Source organism: Triturus cristatus, chromosome 3_2, assembly GCF_964204655.1.
Source record: "Triturus cristatus chromosome 3_2, aTriCri1.1, whole genome shotgun sequence".
Lineage (NCBI taxonomy): Eukaryota > Metazoa > Chordata > Amphibia > Caudata > Salamandridae > Triturus > Triturus cristatus.
This window is the reverse complement of record NC_140584.1, coordinates 1,096,169,311-1,096,184,126: the sequence shown is the minus strand read 5'-3', so window position 1 is coordinate 1,096,184,126 and position 14,816 is coordinate 1,096,169,311. Positions and strand designations below refer to the sequence as shown.

The window sequence follows — 14,816 nt, the reverse complement described above, 5'->3', positions numbered from 1 at the left end:
TAACTTCTTCATCCAGACCCAAGGGCATCTGTGTGTTTGACTAATTGAGTAAGGGGAATATACCCTTGATGATCTTTAAACCTCCTCAGCCCCCAGAAAAATTTTACATGCAATTAAATTAAATGTTATGTTGATATTATCTAACATCATGGCCGATATCAGATTTGACACAGCTGTGCAGAACACTTTAGGTAACTATAGTTCGACAAATCCATTCAAAACTGCACAAATAGTAGGAGGCATTTTAGAGAGGCAGAACTACACGCAGCATATATACGAGAGTTACAGTATCTGTAGATTCCCAAACATTGGTACCATGTGTTGGTCACTGCTTCACTATAAGGCCCTCCTCCGTCGAACCTTTGTAGTTTAATTTCAAAGATCTCTTGTAGCCAGAAGTTCAGGTGATCCTTTGCACTTGGTTACTGTGGAGAAGGCGCAAACAATATGCACGAGGCAACTATCTGTACTCCTTGCCAGGCAAGTCAAGCCCGGTCTATCTAATAGCATTTTTCTTGAAGAGGAGTTTACTTTATCGTAAATGAAAGAGCTTAATTTTAGATTTATGTGGGGATGTGACTGCAGCTGCTGCAATACTCTTATTAGATTATCAGGACTGGACTTTGTTTCTTTTTGTGCATTCTCCATCTAATGCTTGTGACCCAAATCTTCTGGACCACAGTTTCTGGAGTCTTAAATTCCCTACTTCCCGAGTAATGTGCACCTGACTCTTCAGATAACTAAACCTTGCCAGTTTTTTCACAGATCAATTTTAATTGTGTGTTATGATATCCACTCTGTAATTCTGGCAAACCACTGTGATGTTACCTTCATTGAGGTACTCCATAATTCATCAATATTCTAAGTAAGAAAATCCAAAATTCTGTAAACAAATGACTCCTGAGATGACTATGAATTCTCTGCAAGTTCTGGGACCTACAATTATAGGTAAATAAAATGTTCTTACTTTATTCTAGCACATAAAGCATTGGGAGCATTCCAAGCACCATTGTAGACTGGCCATGGAAACATGATAAGAGGCTTTAGATGCAATGTTTCATTGTAAAGGGAAAATGTGTAAGCAAAAGATCTCCTCTATTGTGGTTGTTTCAGGAAACGAAGGTACCACTCTCGCCGAATGCAGCGTGATGTAATAAAAAAGAAACCCTTTGATGATGAAGATGATGATGATGTTGCCTTGCCACCTTACAAGCATCGACATTCAGGTAATTTGCATATGAAAGACATGCACAGCAAGTTGGACACCTTGACATTTTTATAATCAGACGAAGTCCTTACCTACTTTCTGAGTGCTACTTGATCTGTAAGCTCCTTCCAGTAGGGTGCTATATTATTCTATACCACTAGTTCTGATGGATACTTTAAGCTGAACATTCCTCACCTTTTGAATCTCCCCATGTGTCACACTAGAAACAATTTTCTGCAATAGCTTCTCCATGATAGTAAGTGATCCCAGCAGACTTTATAACGACTCCATTCTAGCTCCAGATGCCACATGTAGGCATCACCCTTGCATATCAATGACAGTACCTCTTTTTCTGTGCCCTTCCACGTGGGTCCAGAGTTTTATTCCTAACTGTCTCTCTGTTTTACAAAGTTTCCTAAAAAAATATTTTTATGATAATATGTCATGGATAAACAAAGCATCTTTCTTTGGTGACTTTTGTCTAAACATGATTCGAAGTCCTCCAACAAAGTTCATCTACTCTAGCAGGCCGATAGACCTAGTGTGAGGACAGACAAATCGATCCTGTTCAAGTCAAGGAGTCTCATGTTCTTTTGTTTGCTGTCTGACCCAGCTAGGCTTTGTTTCAGGCACAATAGAAGGGCATTTAAAAGCTCTTTCAGCCTTCTCTCATTAGCCTGCTCAGCCCGTTTTTGGCGACCCTACACAGGCAGCGCAAGTTGTCTGTTTGCAAAAGACCTATTGCAGGAGAACGGTGCAGGAGCTTACAGCCCGCCCATTGTTTACCATTTCTTGTCTCAGCTTCTTGTCTGTCTTGTGTTGCAATTCCCTGGAGGATCTAATTTTATTAACATCTCCACCAGGCAGCAAACTGATTTCGCTCTACTTCTTTTTCATATTTTTTAGCTAACCTCTCCATTTCAGATTGGTGAATAAAAAAATAGATAATGCTAGCTTCATTTAGTTTGCGGGCCAAAGTAATGATGTATGCATTTTCCTATCCAATGACGCATCTGTGTCATTGCACCTTTTTGTTTTTCTCTACCTTTTCGCAATGCTGCACAGCATTGCCCACAGGCATTAGTAAAGCCAATCGTTCCCAAAGGCAAGACCTATTGGCTTTGCCTGACATGATATAATGTGTTGCTTAAGTGAGTTTTCTTATGTTTTTCCCCCTACTCCCTTTAATGTGCCTCATTGTGATCTAAAGTTGGTCCTTACATTTTTGATGCTTGTGTTGCCTTTGAGCATGTGCACAATAGCACTTAAGACTTTTAACCATTAACACTGTTTTTCTCATTGCCGTCACCCTTACAAGATGTCATGGAACTTTAGATGTTATGTATTCATCTGCTGTATATCACCTTCTCCACACACATTAAACTTCAAACACTGCTATACTTTTTTTTCGAAAGTGGTGTTGCCTTTTTATGTGGGAGATCAAACTACAGGAGTATACCCGTATACCCAATTGAGACCTGGGTAATGAATGTGTGTAACAGAAACAATGTCTCAACAGGTAATATTTATTAGGCTAATAAGTAAACATGCACATATAGTTGCAAAAAGGAAGGAACTTGGAAACTCCGAGATAAAGGAATGTGCCTGGGGCACTTTATATTCAAAACATGTAAAGGGAAAAACAGATGAAACCATAGTATTAGCACTGTTTTCATTAAATGTGTGTGTAACCCGAAAGAAACTTTGCCCACATAATTGCTCGTGACGTACTCTATGAATGCCAGATATCTCCTGGGCAGCTATCCCCACGCTCTTTGGGACTCTGTGGCAAAAGTCCTCCCAAGCTGTGCCACAAGACCTCTGACCTGTCCTCGCCTATCCGTACAGGGAGGTATGATGCGTCCAAGTTCACATATAGTTGTGTCTAGAAAAAGTAGTGATGCATCCAAGTCCACATATAGTTGTGGCTTGAACATTACGGATTTCATACTGTGAGCCAAGGGCACCAGCATTTGCTGCCATACCTGGCTGTGGCCAGCCAGTTCCTTGGGCGATGTCCAATTGTTGCTTATGAACAGGAGTATTTTCAGTTTTCTGTGCTCCCTTTTGGTCTCACAGCGCCCTTCTAGTGGTCAGAGTATTGTAAGTGGTAATGGCACACCTTCAGAGGACAGAGCCCCAGTCTTCCCCCTACCTCAACAACTGCCTGTTTAAGGCAGGCTTGCCCCAGGCAGTCGTCAACCACCTTCAGACTACAGAGAACCTCCTGTCATCTTTGAAGTTCACTATCAATGTGCCGAAGTCACACTTGATTCCTCCTCAGACGCTTCCCTTCATCAGACCCATTCTGTACACGGTTCAGTTTTGTACCTTTCCCCCCGGAAAGGAGAGTCAAGGACATTTAGACTATGATCACAATCTTTCAACCTCTGTCTTGGATTTCAGTGAGGTCGACTGAGTTTACTGGCATTAATGACCTCCTGCATCTTGTCGGTCAAGAAAACCCAGTGGCATATGCGGGCTTTGCAGTGGGACCTGAAGTCTCAGTGGACCCAACATCAAGACATCTCCGACCACGCCCAGATTTGGGAGGAGGCTGGTGGGTCAGTGTAGGATCCCTTTTTCTACCCCACCCAAAGTTGACAGCGGTGACTTATGCGTCCCTTCTAGGTTGGGGTGACAATCTGTGAGAGGTGGAGATCAGAGACCTGTGGTTTTTGGTGGAGGCCTGGCTCCATATCATCTTCCTGTAGCTTAGGGTCTTTAGCTTGGCGTTGAAAGCCTTCCTTTCATTTATCAAAGGGAGGCTGGTGTAGGTGCTAACTGACAACACTACTGCCATATTGTATTGAAGTAAGCAGGGCCGTGTGGGCCCTGTCGCGGAATGCATTACTCCTCTGGAACATGCTGGACCATCAAGGGATCTTACTGGTGGTGAACCGCCTGGTAGCATCTTTGAATACCAGAGCAAATTATCTTGGGCATCCATGCCTAGCAGATCATGAGTGGCATTTACATATGAAGGGGCCACAAGATCTTTTCCGTGAATTGGGAAAGCCTTGAATCAATCTATTTGCCACTGCCGAGAATGCGCAATGTCAGCAGTTCTGCACTTTAGATTTTCTAAGACGCTTCTCTCTAGGGAACGAATTCCACCTAGAGTGGAACTTGGGACTCCTGTACGCATCCAGCGATACCACTACTGCCCTGAGTTCAGAAGGTGTTCCAGAACAACCAGGCCCAAGTCATCGTAGCGGGCCGAATTAGACACGGAAAGTATGGTTTCCTGAACTTCTGGGCCTGAGCATCTGTCTTTCGACCAGCCTACGCCTCTGGGAGGACCTGGTGTTGAAACAGGTCAGGGTTCACAATCTCCTCCACCTTCATGCATAGAGATTAGGCAGTGACTGCTGCAAAATTCCACCTGAGATGGTGGATGTCAACCAGGCGTCTGTCATTGAGAGACATTTGTGGTTTGGTGTGGCACACGCCAGATCAATGCCCTCCAGAATGTTTTGTGCTTTGTCTTTTGCCAAAGGCTTTTCTTTGGACACAGTTAAAGTACTCCAACACTTGTTTCCGCCCTCTTCTTTCATCATGCCTCACTGGGATCTTAAACTTGGTTCTTATATAGTTGAAATACACTTCATTTGAGCTAATCCATAGCTGTCCCTTGTATCTCCCCATCCTCAAGACTGTGTTCCTCATCACCATCACCCTGGTTCGGTGAGTGAGTCAGCTTCAGGCTCTTAATGTTAACTCGCCATGCACCACCTTCTTCCCAGACCAATTTCTCCAGACACAAGCATCTCTTTTACCAAAAGTTGTAAAGCCAGTCTAAATCTGTCAATCCATTACCCTGCTGGCATTCTATGTTCAGTCTCTCATTTCTAAGGCATAGGAGAGATTCCATTGCTTAGACCCCAAAAGAGTGCTTATCTTTTACATTAATCGTTTCAAAGAACAGCGAGTAGACGATCAGCTCGTTGCAGGATTCACTGGGGTTTAAAAAGGCAATACTCAGCTGAAGAAGAGCATCTCCCATTGGATCGCACCCTTAATCAAATTCGGCTACGTGCTGGGTAAAAAACAGCCTCCGGAAGGTCTGCGGGCCCATTCCACCAGATCCAAAGCTGTTACCATTGCATTGGCAATCGGAGTTCCTGACCTGGACATTTGCTAGGCTGTTACATAGGCGTTTCTCCATACATTCAGGAAACATTACTGTCTGGACAGCCAGATTCCGGAAGAAAGGCATTTTACCCCCTTGATCCTCCCAGGCTTCGTTATTTGGGCCAAATCACAGACCCAGGTCCTAATAGGTTCTGCTCTGGTATCTATTCAAAAGGTGACAAATCTGCAGTTAGAAGTCTCTATCAGAAGAACAGGTTACTTTACCTTCACTGACACTCTTCCTGGTAGAGACTGCAGATTCCTCACCAACCCTCTCATCCTTCTTGTTCTGTGAATTGGATTCTACCTATTAATAAGATCCCTGGTCTAGGAACTAGAAATCTGCACACTAGTCATAGGCAATTTGCTGTTGGGGCTCTGCGTCTGAGGGCGTGGACAGCATTGAAAGCAACTGACCGCATGTGGGAGTGCACCTATTTAGGCCCAGCATGTCCTTGCCAGAGCAGAACGGTCTGTGTGTAGCTGCAGGGTGCCTCCTACTAGCTCGCTGAGGTACTGGTCAAATGACTTTGAATCCAGTATGATGCCTGGCGACTATTCGAAAGATGAAGAATTTGCAGTTAGATGGAATGTCTACCAGAAAGAGTGTAACCGAGGATAAGTAACTTGTTTTACAAACCTAGTAAAGAGCTACACTTGTACATTGGTGACTCCTCCATTAAGGCGGAGAGGCAATGCCTCATTAGGCGGCAGCAGTGTTAAACACTTGAAAACTAAAATGATAATAAACCAATTTTATTATCATTTTATCTTCTTCTTACCTGTGGCTGTCAGTCAGCGCATCATACAGCGGCCCATGCACTCTGTGTGTGCAACAGCATTGGGCAGGAGGGGTGATGGGCACTACTAAATGCCCATGCACACTTTGAATTTCTCCACCCGGCTGTGTAGTACAGCTGGGTGAAGAAAAGCCACAGGCTCCCAGTCCCCGTCTCAGCGCTGAATCAAGGCGCTCAGACCAATCCCAGCATGTCTCCCATCCTGAGAATGCTATTCCCAGCATGAGAGAAGCACTGCGATTGGCATTTTGGAGCCTGTACAGTGTGATCAGCCCGGGACAAGACCAGGCTCGAGGAAAGGAGCAATACGACAGGTAGGTTCTACATTTAAGGTGTTTGTTTTTTCTGTGGCAACAGCACAGATGAAAGGAAGGTAGCCTTGAGGAATGAATTGCATTCCCAGCACCCTCCTCTTCCGTCTTTAACTTTAGACTTCAGATAGCAGTTTTGTGTTTGAGAGCAGTATGGGATGACCAGGGCCACATTAATCTACATGGATTTGTAGTCCTGGCTTTACAGTACAGTTGTCACCTGCCTTTATGTGCTCAACAAAAAAGCTGTTGGAACACTACTGAGAGAGGGACTTAGGCTCCACCCACATGTTAGTTTCCCTGAGTACAGGATTTGATTGGGCTATATTTGTGTGCTTCCATTATGATGATATGATAAAAGCCCTAGACCTGAAGTATTTATTGTGAAAAGCATACTTTAAAGTCAATAAGCATTAGTGTGGATTGTTATTAGCCTATATTAAAGTCTACTGATAGGTATTTTTGTTACATGGAATCGCACAGATCACATAGTAGGCAACAGGTTTGATGTTGGTTCCCCCTTTGACAAAACGTGCATACTGATTTTCTCTCTGAGAATCCTTGTTAAACCCTCTGAAGCGAGAGAGTATTTTGCTTAGGCAACCTTTCTGTTCTATATACTTTTCCATTTTTTCACTGTGTGCCTGATTGTTGTTTTGTGGGAAAGCTTACACGAAAAACTGTAGGCCCGAGTTTGTTATGGGGAAAAACTGTAGGCCTGAGAGGTGCACTGGGACGTGGTACATCCGATGCCGTAGGTCTGGTCTTCTTATTATGAAATATTATGACAAAGGCAGTTGGTTTAGCGTAATCGTGAAAAGCGTTTTTTAAAGCCAGTAAACATTTAACCCCTTCCCCGCTCATGACGGAATCACTCCGTCATGAGCCACGGTTGCGCTGTGCTCATGACGGAGTGGTTCCGTCATGCTGCGGCCATTGGCGGCCGCTCCGCCCACGCGGCGCTAATTCCCCGCCTGTGCGGGCGATTAGCGCAGTGGGCGGAGACGTGACGGAACCACTCCGTCATGAGCACAGCTCAACCGTGGCTCGTGACTGAGTGGTTCCGTCACGAGCACAGCGCCACCGTACCTGCCCCCAAACCCCCCCCAGCGCCGCGGCGGAATTCCTGCCGCGGCGAAGGGGTTAACAGTTGATTGTTATCAAATTTTGGACATTTATGTTTTTTTACATGCCATCTCATAAATGACCATAGTAGATAAGTGCTTTGGCATTTGCTACCCACGCTGACAAGCCCTGAAGGTTTTCACTGTGAGGATTCTTGTTGAGAGGGGCTGTATATTGTTTTGCGAGATGTATTTTTCTACATATTGTAATTTCAGAACTGACTGCATGATGCTTGCCAGTTTATGTGCTCTGTAATAGGCTGGTGTTGGATAAAGTGAAAAGCCAATGGGAAACACTTTGTTTCATTGTCAACTGTCATAGGATTGATCTGTTTCTTATGAAAAGTTAAAACGAAGCCAGTGGGCCTGATTTGTTCATTGTGAAAAGCATCCATTATAGACTAGAGGCTTTTAGGATGGATTGTTGCTATAGTATTGTATTACTCTCAATTTCACAGATTACCTTATTAGGAGAGGGGTTTGGTGTTGGTGATCCACTCGAACAAGTTGTGGGGATGGAAGATTTGCACAACAATCACCTTGCAAGCTTTTATGAAGCTAGTATTGTACTTTGCCAATTATAATTTTGTGTACCTTTTTTATCTTTTATGACTGTATGTCAGATGGTTGCCTTGTGAAAACTTGCTCTCAGTAAAGAAGTTTTAAGTTGGTTATGGTGACAAGCCAATGATAAATGATTTTGCCAGAATTTTTAAGTAAGAAAAGTTGCTTGAAAGGCAGTAGACCTGGCATATTGGTTGTGGAAAGCATTTGTTGAAGTCAATAGGCGAATTAGAGTGGATTGTTATCACTCTGAATTCAAGACTACGGCTAGAGTTTTTGTTATATGGAACCTCACAGATTACCTTAAGTGGCAAGAGTTTTGGTGTTGGTTACCCACTTTTACAACCATAGTATAAAAGATTTGCACTGTGAGAATCCTTGTTAAGCCCTGCTTGGAAGACAGTGTTTTTGCCAACTGTAGTTTTGTGTACATTTGCATTTTTTATGCTGATGCTTGCCTTGTGGGAATGCATATGCTCAGTACAGGAGACCTCCGTTGGTTATGGTGACTTACCAACAGCAGGGGGTGCGGGGAATACCTCAAATCTTACACTCCAAAAGACACCTCTATAGCACGCCCCTGGGAGGGTAGGTGGTGCCGGGCAATGTTAAACCTCAATTTCGTGATGCAATGTGTCACACGATGAGGTTTAAAACGGCATGACAATAATACAGTCAAATAAGAAAGGCCCAATGAGCAGAAGATTCAGTAAGAAATGGACGCATCCCTAGTAGCTACAAAGGTCTCTGCTTATCCCCAAATTTGAGGGTTTAGATGTGAAAATCAGAGCACAGATGTAATAAACAATATATAGCCTTACCACCTAAGTACTATCCCACTACATGAATCGGATCTAGCCTCCTATATGCTAATGTCATCCAGTGATAGCAGAACAAACTAGTTACAAAATGACAGTGAGCTATTATGAATTGATGCAATACAGAAAGCACAGGGAAGAAACCTGGAGAAGAGTTACATTATGGAGCCAATGCTTGAGGGACTTTTCTGCGAGAACAGCAAAGTTCTGAAATAAGCAAACATGACCTTGCTTAACTGTGTGCAACAGAAATAATAAAAAGTAAATGTGAAGGACAAGAAATCTATTTTGAACAAAACGGCATTGAGGCCTACTTGGCATTTTAACAGGTCATAGATGAATTGTTTTAAAGGCAGCTGCATCGGATAGATGTACACATGTAAATTTAAGTGTAGATCCTTAATTTGCACGTTTTTAAGAATACAGATATAATATTAACCTAAAAACTGCCACACATCTATAGGCTCAAGGAGGTGTGATTCTGAGTCAGCCAGGCTCCTCAGGTAGATGGGTGTATCATCTGTGTATACATACTATATGTGTGGTAGTACTCATTTTAGCTATCCTGGTGGCTGGTTTTTCATGATCTACTCAAGTGGTTCCATAACTAAGGCAACAGGAAGTGTGGGTGGGGGGAGGGGTGGTAGTGGGTGGGAGAGAGCACCTGCTGGCTACCTCTGTCTGTCTCCGGCTTCTAATTTTTCATCTCCTGCATTTACTTAGCTTTGGAACATGTGTGACTATACAGACTTCAGTTTGCAAATTTCTGGGTAAGAGCCATGCGCTACAGCAGAGCAAACAAAGTGTCAGCCAACAGAGTCAGGGACCTTCTCAGTACCTAATAAGACCACTGTGTATTAATACACTACCTTTACAACTTCTGGCAATAGTCTTAAATGTTATGTATTTATCTGTGGTTTACAACCACTCTGATCTAGATGAACCACATCTGATTCATTGAAAAATATAAAAATGTCACTGGTAATTACTTTGGGCTGCATCCCAGTCCAACATTTCTTTTGCACACAATGCCACCTCAGTTTGCACCCAGCCATTTAAATCCGTCTCGACCCTGCTGCAATGGAAACAGGCCAGCCTGATCTGCCTGACCTGGTCCTCCCTGAACCGCTACACAAGCAACCCAGGTCTGTTCGTGAGCTAGTTAGGGCTCAACAGCCAGGTATTGCTTGATTCCGGTGGCACAATGGGCACGGACCCACTTAGGGCGAAACACTGACATATATAGGAAAAAAAATTGATGTAATGCTTGAATTAACATCAGCCACTGGTAATTATTCCAGGGTCACATCCCAGTCTATTGTTATTTTGCACACCATGCCACCACAGTTTGGACCCAGCCATTTGCAAATCAGTCTCAACCCTGCTCCAGTGGGAACAGTCCAGCTCGATCTGCCAAGCCAGGTCCTTCCCGAACCAGAAGACAATCAATTGAGCACTGGCTTTCCCTTATTGGGCGTTCATCAGCTTGGTATAGCTTGGTTTTAGAGCCACAAAGTGTAAGGGATCCATAACTGATCCATGCCACACCTAGAGTTGCTGCTCACTTCGGAGATACTGCTCACAGTCCATCTAGACCACCTAAGTACCATGCCTTAAGGTCTCTCAATCCCCTAGTTGCCTTTGAGACTTACTGTTCAGGCTGGGCCACTGTTCTTACCAGTCTAGACCAGGGGCACCTCCTCATGCAGTATGGGACTAGTGTCTCAGCCCACTCCTGGCTCCTAGACCAAGCAGCACCCCAAATCAAGCCTCCAGGCCGCAGGTCAGGCCCAAATGCTGGCCTCTAGAGATGCTCACACCTGGAGTCCGATTATCCCTCTCTGGTATGAGATGAGGACTCGGAACGAGTCTTCATCTCAGCGGTGCTTTAGTCATAAAGACTCTTCTAGACAGGAAAAATGCTTTATACTGAATTTTGGCAGACTATAACTATACTGTCTACGTCTTCATAGTACATCAATTTAAACAAATTCCCTGACATCCTTAATCTGCAAGCTACTTCAAAGACTGACTCTGGACTGCTACAAAAAAGTATACAGCTTTACATTTTTTAAGCTTGCATTTTTCCTTACTGTAGTGTTTTGTAGTGCTTCATGTTTGTTGACAACACTGCCGCAGGCTGGCATGAAAGGCATTTCTATAATCTAGTCCCAAGCTCACGACTGCTCCTACCTCCCTGTGTTAAAGGGATAGAAGAGGCTTTATAGGGTTGGATTTCTTCAACTGAAAGAAAAAAGTACAAAATATTGACCAGACATATTGCAACTTTGATGTATCTGCACCCATGATTACTCACAGATTTTTTCGTTTGTTTGTTAGAAATCATATTGCTACACTGGAGAAGTGATGGCTTAAAGGACAGGTCAACCTTGGTGAGCCTTATTTTAGCTACGTTAAACTGTAGCAGGTACACTGCTACAGCTTAATGGTAAGTATGTACCTTAGGGCACTTTCCAAAAGCATGAGAAAAAACTCGGGCACGCCTCATCTTAAAAAACGTTCGAAGATCCTACAAAGGTTAAGAACTAATGGCCTACATCCTGCCTACTGTTACTTAGAAAAAGCCTTAAATGAAAATTTGATGGCCTTTTTGGAGGCAAATGATCATTTGAATCCATCGCAACACTGCTTTAAGCCGCAGCACTGCACACATTCAGCGTTAATTGTCGCTTCTGCGGAGATTCAAAGGCAGGTGGATAAGAGAGGGAAAGCGGTACTTATTTTATTGGAGCTCTCAGCTGCATTTGACACAGTTAACCATTAAGTACTTGTCAACTTACTGGAGAAACTGGATATTAAGGGTACGGCTTTGAGCTTACTCAATTCTTTCTTGCCAAATAGAGAACAGACTGTGGTGCTTGGACGGCATGCATCAAACTCTTTCTCTCTTCCTTGTGGGGTGCCTCACGGATCATCATTATCCCCAAAATTATTTAACATCCATGTCACCCACTTGGCACAACTTATTCGATCTCATGTTTTTTCTGCAATATCATATGCGGATGATAAGCAGATAGTGGTATCAATTACATCGGAGGTAAATGTAAATGTGTATGTACTTATATAGCGCCGAATCACCCCTAGGGGTATCTCAGCGCTGTACTCATACCGCTGTAGGAACCCTTTCTGGCTATCCGTGTTAAGTGTCCACTCCTGGGCACCCCCATGGTGAAGCCAGGCATCCCAGCGCTGTTGGGGCCGTTGTGGAGATTAAGCAAGCTATTGCCCAGAGTTGCAGCGTGGGACCCATGATTAGAATAGGCACTGAGGCGAGAATATCAGGTCCGAGGAATTTATAGCCCGAGACCCTACCGCGGCGGAAATCGAACCCTGGTCCCGGACCAGTGCTCTGCATCGAGGTCTGCCGCTCTAACCTTAGAGCCACACTTCTCCACACCATGTGCCCATAGAATTTAAAAACTGTTTGGCACGCATTACAAGCTGGATGCAGGAAAACTGTCAAGTTTAATACAGAGAAAACAGAGGTGGTACTCTTTGGAAATGACACCTTTTCTGGAATGATTCATGGTGGGCGTCTGATTCAGGTCTGTGTCCATCTCCAGTTCGAAAAGTGAAAAATCTTGGGAGTCCTGCTCTACGATCAGCTTTGTTTCTCAGAACAGATCAATCATATGACATCTTCATGCTTTTATCTTATCAAGATTTTAGAAAAGATCTTTCCAGTCTTTCCATTAGATTTACAAAAAAATGCTCTCTATTTGGGAGTCGATGCGGGGAATGTGGAAGCCCGCTTACTCTTAAATATTCCAAAATGTTGTTCCATATCAAAGAGAATTAGGCATCTACACTGGCTGCCTGTCCATGATAGGGCACAATGTAAGGCCTTATGCATTGTACATAAGGCTCTGCATGGATCTAGTCCTTCTGTTTTTCAGAAGTCCCTTAGGTGGCATGTCCCGCAATGCGAATTAAGATCACCTGCCGCCCGGTTGGTAGCTATTCCCAACGTAAAGAGGGCTAATTGGGGTGGCAGAAGTTTCTTCAATTAGGCGTGTAAGCTATGGAATTCCATGCCTTTCTTATTGAGGTCTTAAACAAATAGGCTGGCTCTTTGTCTCTAGTGTTAAGTAAGTCTCTTTCTTTACTCGGTCAGTGATAGCGTTGTTAGCACTAAGACGCCTTGGCATTCACACGCTTTAGAAAAATATCACTTACTGCATTCAGTCTGGATCCGTTTTAGGCGGCAGAGAAGGGATGCAGTAGTTATAGGCAGAGACGATACTTCAAATATTTCTGATTATTTTTGCTGTTTGATTGTAAGATTGGCCCAAATAATTAAAAAGTGATACAGATATATGAGCCAAACTTGATGTTTTAGAATATGGCCTTCCTGAGTACAGCATACCAGATCAGCGAGGTAGGAGCTATGGGTACCACTAAGCTGCCTAACATAGTGGGATTGGCCGCAGTTATAGATGCTTCTTAGAGGTCCAAAATAAGAAGGCTATCCAAGTTATTAGCAACCGTTTTCAGAACATCATCATCTATGCCAGGGCGGACTCAATGTACTGAGTCATACTTGAAGAAAGGCTTTGAATAGTGTGTACATTAAACTGTTCCCCCCCCCCCCACCACCCTCCCCCCTACAACAAGACCATTGTCCCCTCTTAAGGGAAGTATGGCCCACAGCCTGGGCAAAAGGTTTCTTTATGGGATCCTTAATTATGTTGTTTTGCTTGTGGCATATTTGGTGCCTTAAAGCCCATGTGCTACCATGCAGATTTCCATTGTGGCTGTCAGTATGACACCAGTTATCACTGCAGCAGAGCCAACTCGAAGCACCAGGATACATATTTTGTCCCCTAGTTAGAACAGCCTTTTGTTGTCACTTCCTTCACTCTTTTTCTTATTGCGTTTCTCAGTTTGTATATATCATAATTTTTCAGGCAATTCCGATCAGTAAGGATTTCAAATCAATCTGGCCTTTACATTCAGAACTTGAAAATTCAACATGCAAGATGCTCAAAAGATGTGTTTGTCTGCAGGGCCAAAAAGCATTCGATCTGAAACACTATTGTCCCATTCTTAATCTCATACATAGAAATGCCAAATAAGTTTGTTTTTTTAAATTTATAGAAATTGGTATTCTCAAAGCATATTTCATATTTGACTTGGGTCCTGCTTGCCGCAAAGTAAAATCAATTTTTTTCCTGAAAAAGATGATAGTGATTTATGAGCTGGCATGAGAGGCTTTTTAGGGCCCATTCATCTACCCAACAAAAATAAGATCTCAGCATCACACGAGTGACAAAATTATCTTTGCAACAGACATAAGTGTGGGACGAGCTGCTTAGAGGCGGGTGAGCTACTGAAAGCTTGAGCCATATGCCTCCCTCTGGCTCAGCTCGAGGTCCTCGCAAAACCTCAAGCCGAAAATGAACAGCTTTCACGGGAGGCAATGTGGCCTATTAGCTACAGCTGCTGACCATGCAACATGGGGATCCAGGTTCGAATCCCGGCCTCTTCTCAGTATCCTTTGAACCCCTGCAAATCACTGACCAAAAGGTAAGGGTGTTATGTAGTTTGTGTCTGTTGCAAAGTGCTCTTGTGACGTGGGCAAGGTCAACTCTTCCCATTATCCACTCTCCGATCTCCATTTAAAACTTTATTTGTCTTTACGAACGTAAAAGTGCAGATGCATACAGTACAAGATAGCAGGATAATAAGCATACCAAAAATCAATAGCTGCAAATCATCAAATTTCAACTTACTATTCCTAAACAATGATGTAACCGTTACAATTGGCTTGTAAAGTGATTAAAAGCTGTGTAAACAAGAGTCTATGCCGCGATAAAGCTGAGCTTTATTACCCTCCA

At 43.5% G+C, this 14,816-nt stretch overlaps 1 protein-coding gene across 1 annotated transcript in view; it reads left to right on the top strand.

Moving 5' to 3' along the window:
- The window catches only part of NCBP3 (nuclear cap binding subunit 3), a 362,322-nt gene that overhangs the window by 187,868 nt on the left and 159,638 nt on the right, over positions 1–14,816 (top strand). The window contains exon 9 of the mRNA XM_085649874.1: positions 1,114–1,226. Within this exon, the coding sequence (XP_085506000.1) occupies positions 1,114–1,226 (113 nt within the window). The remainder of the gene's footprint in view (positions 1–1,113; positions 1,227–14,816) is intronic.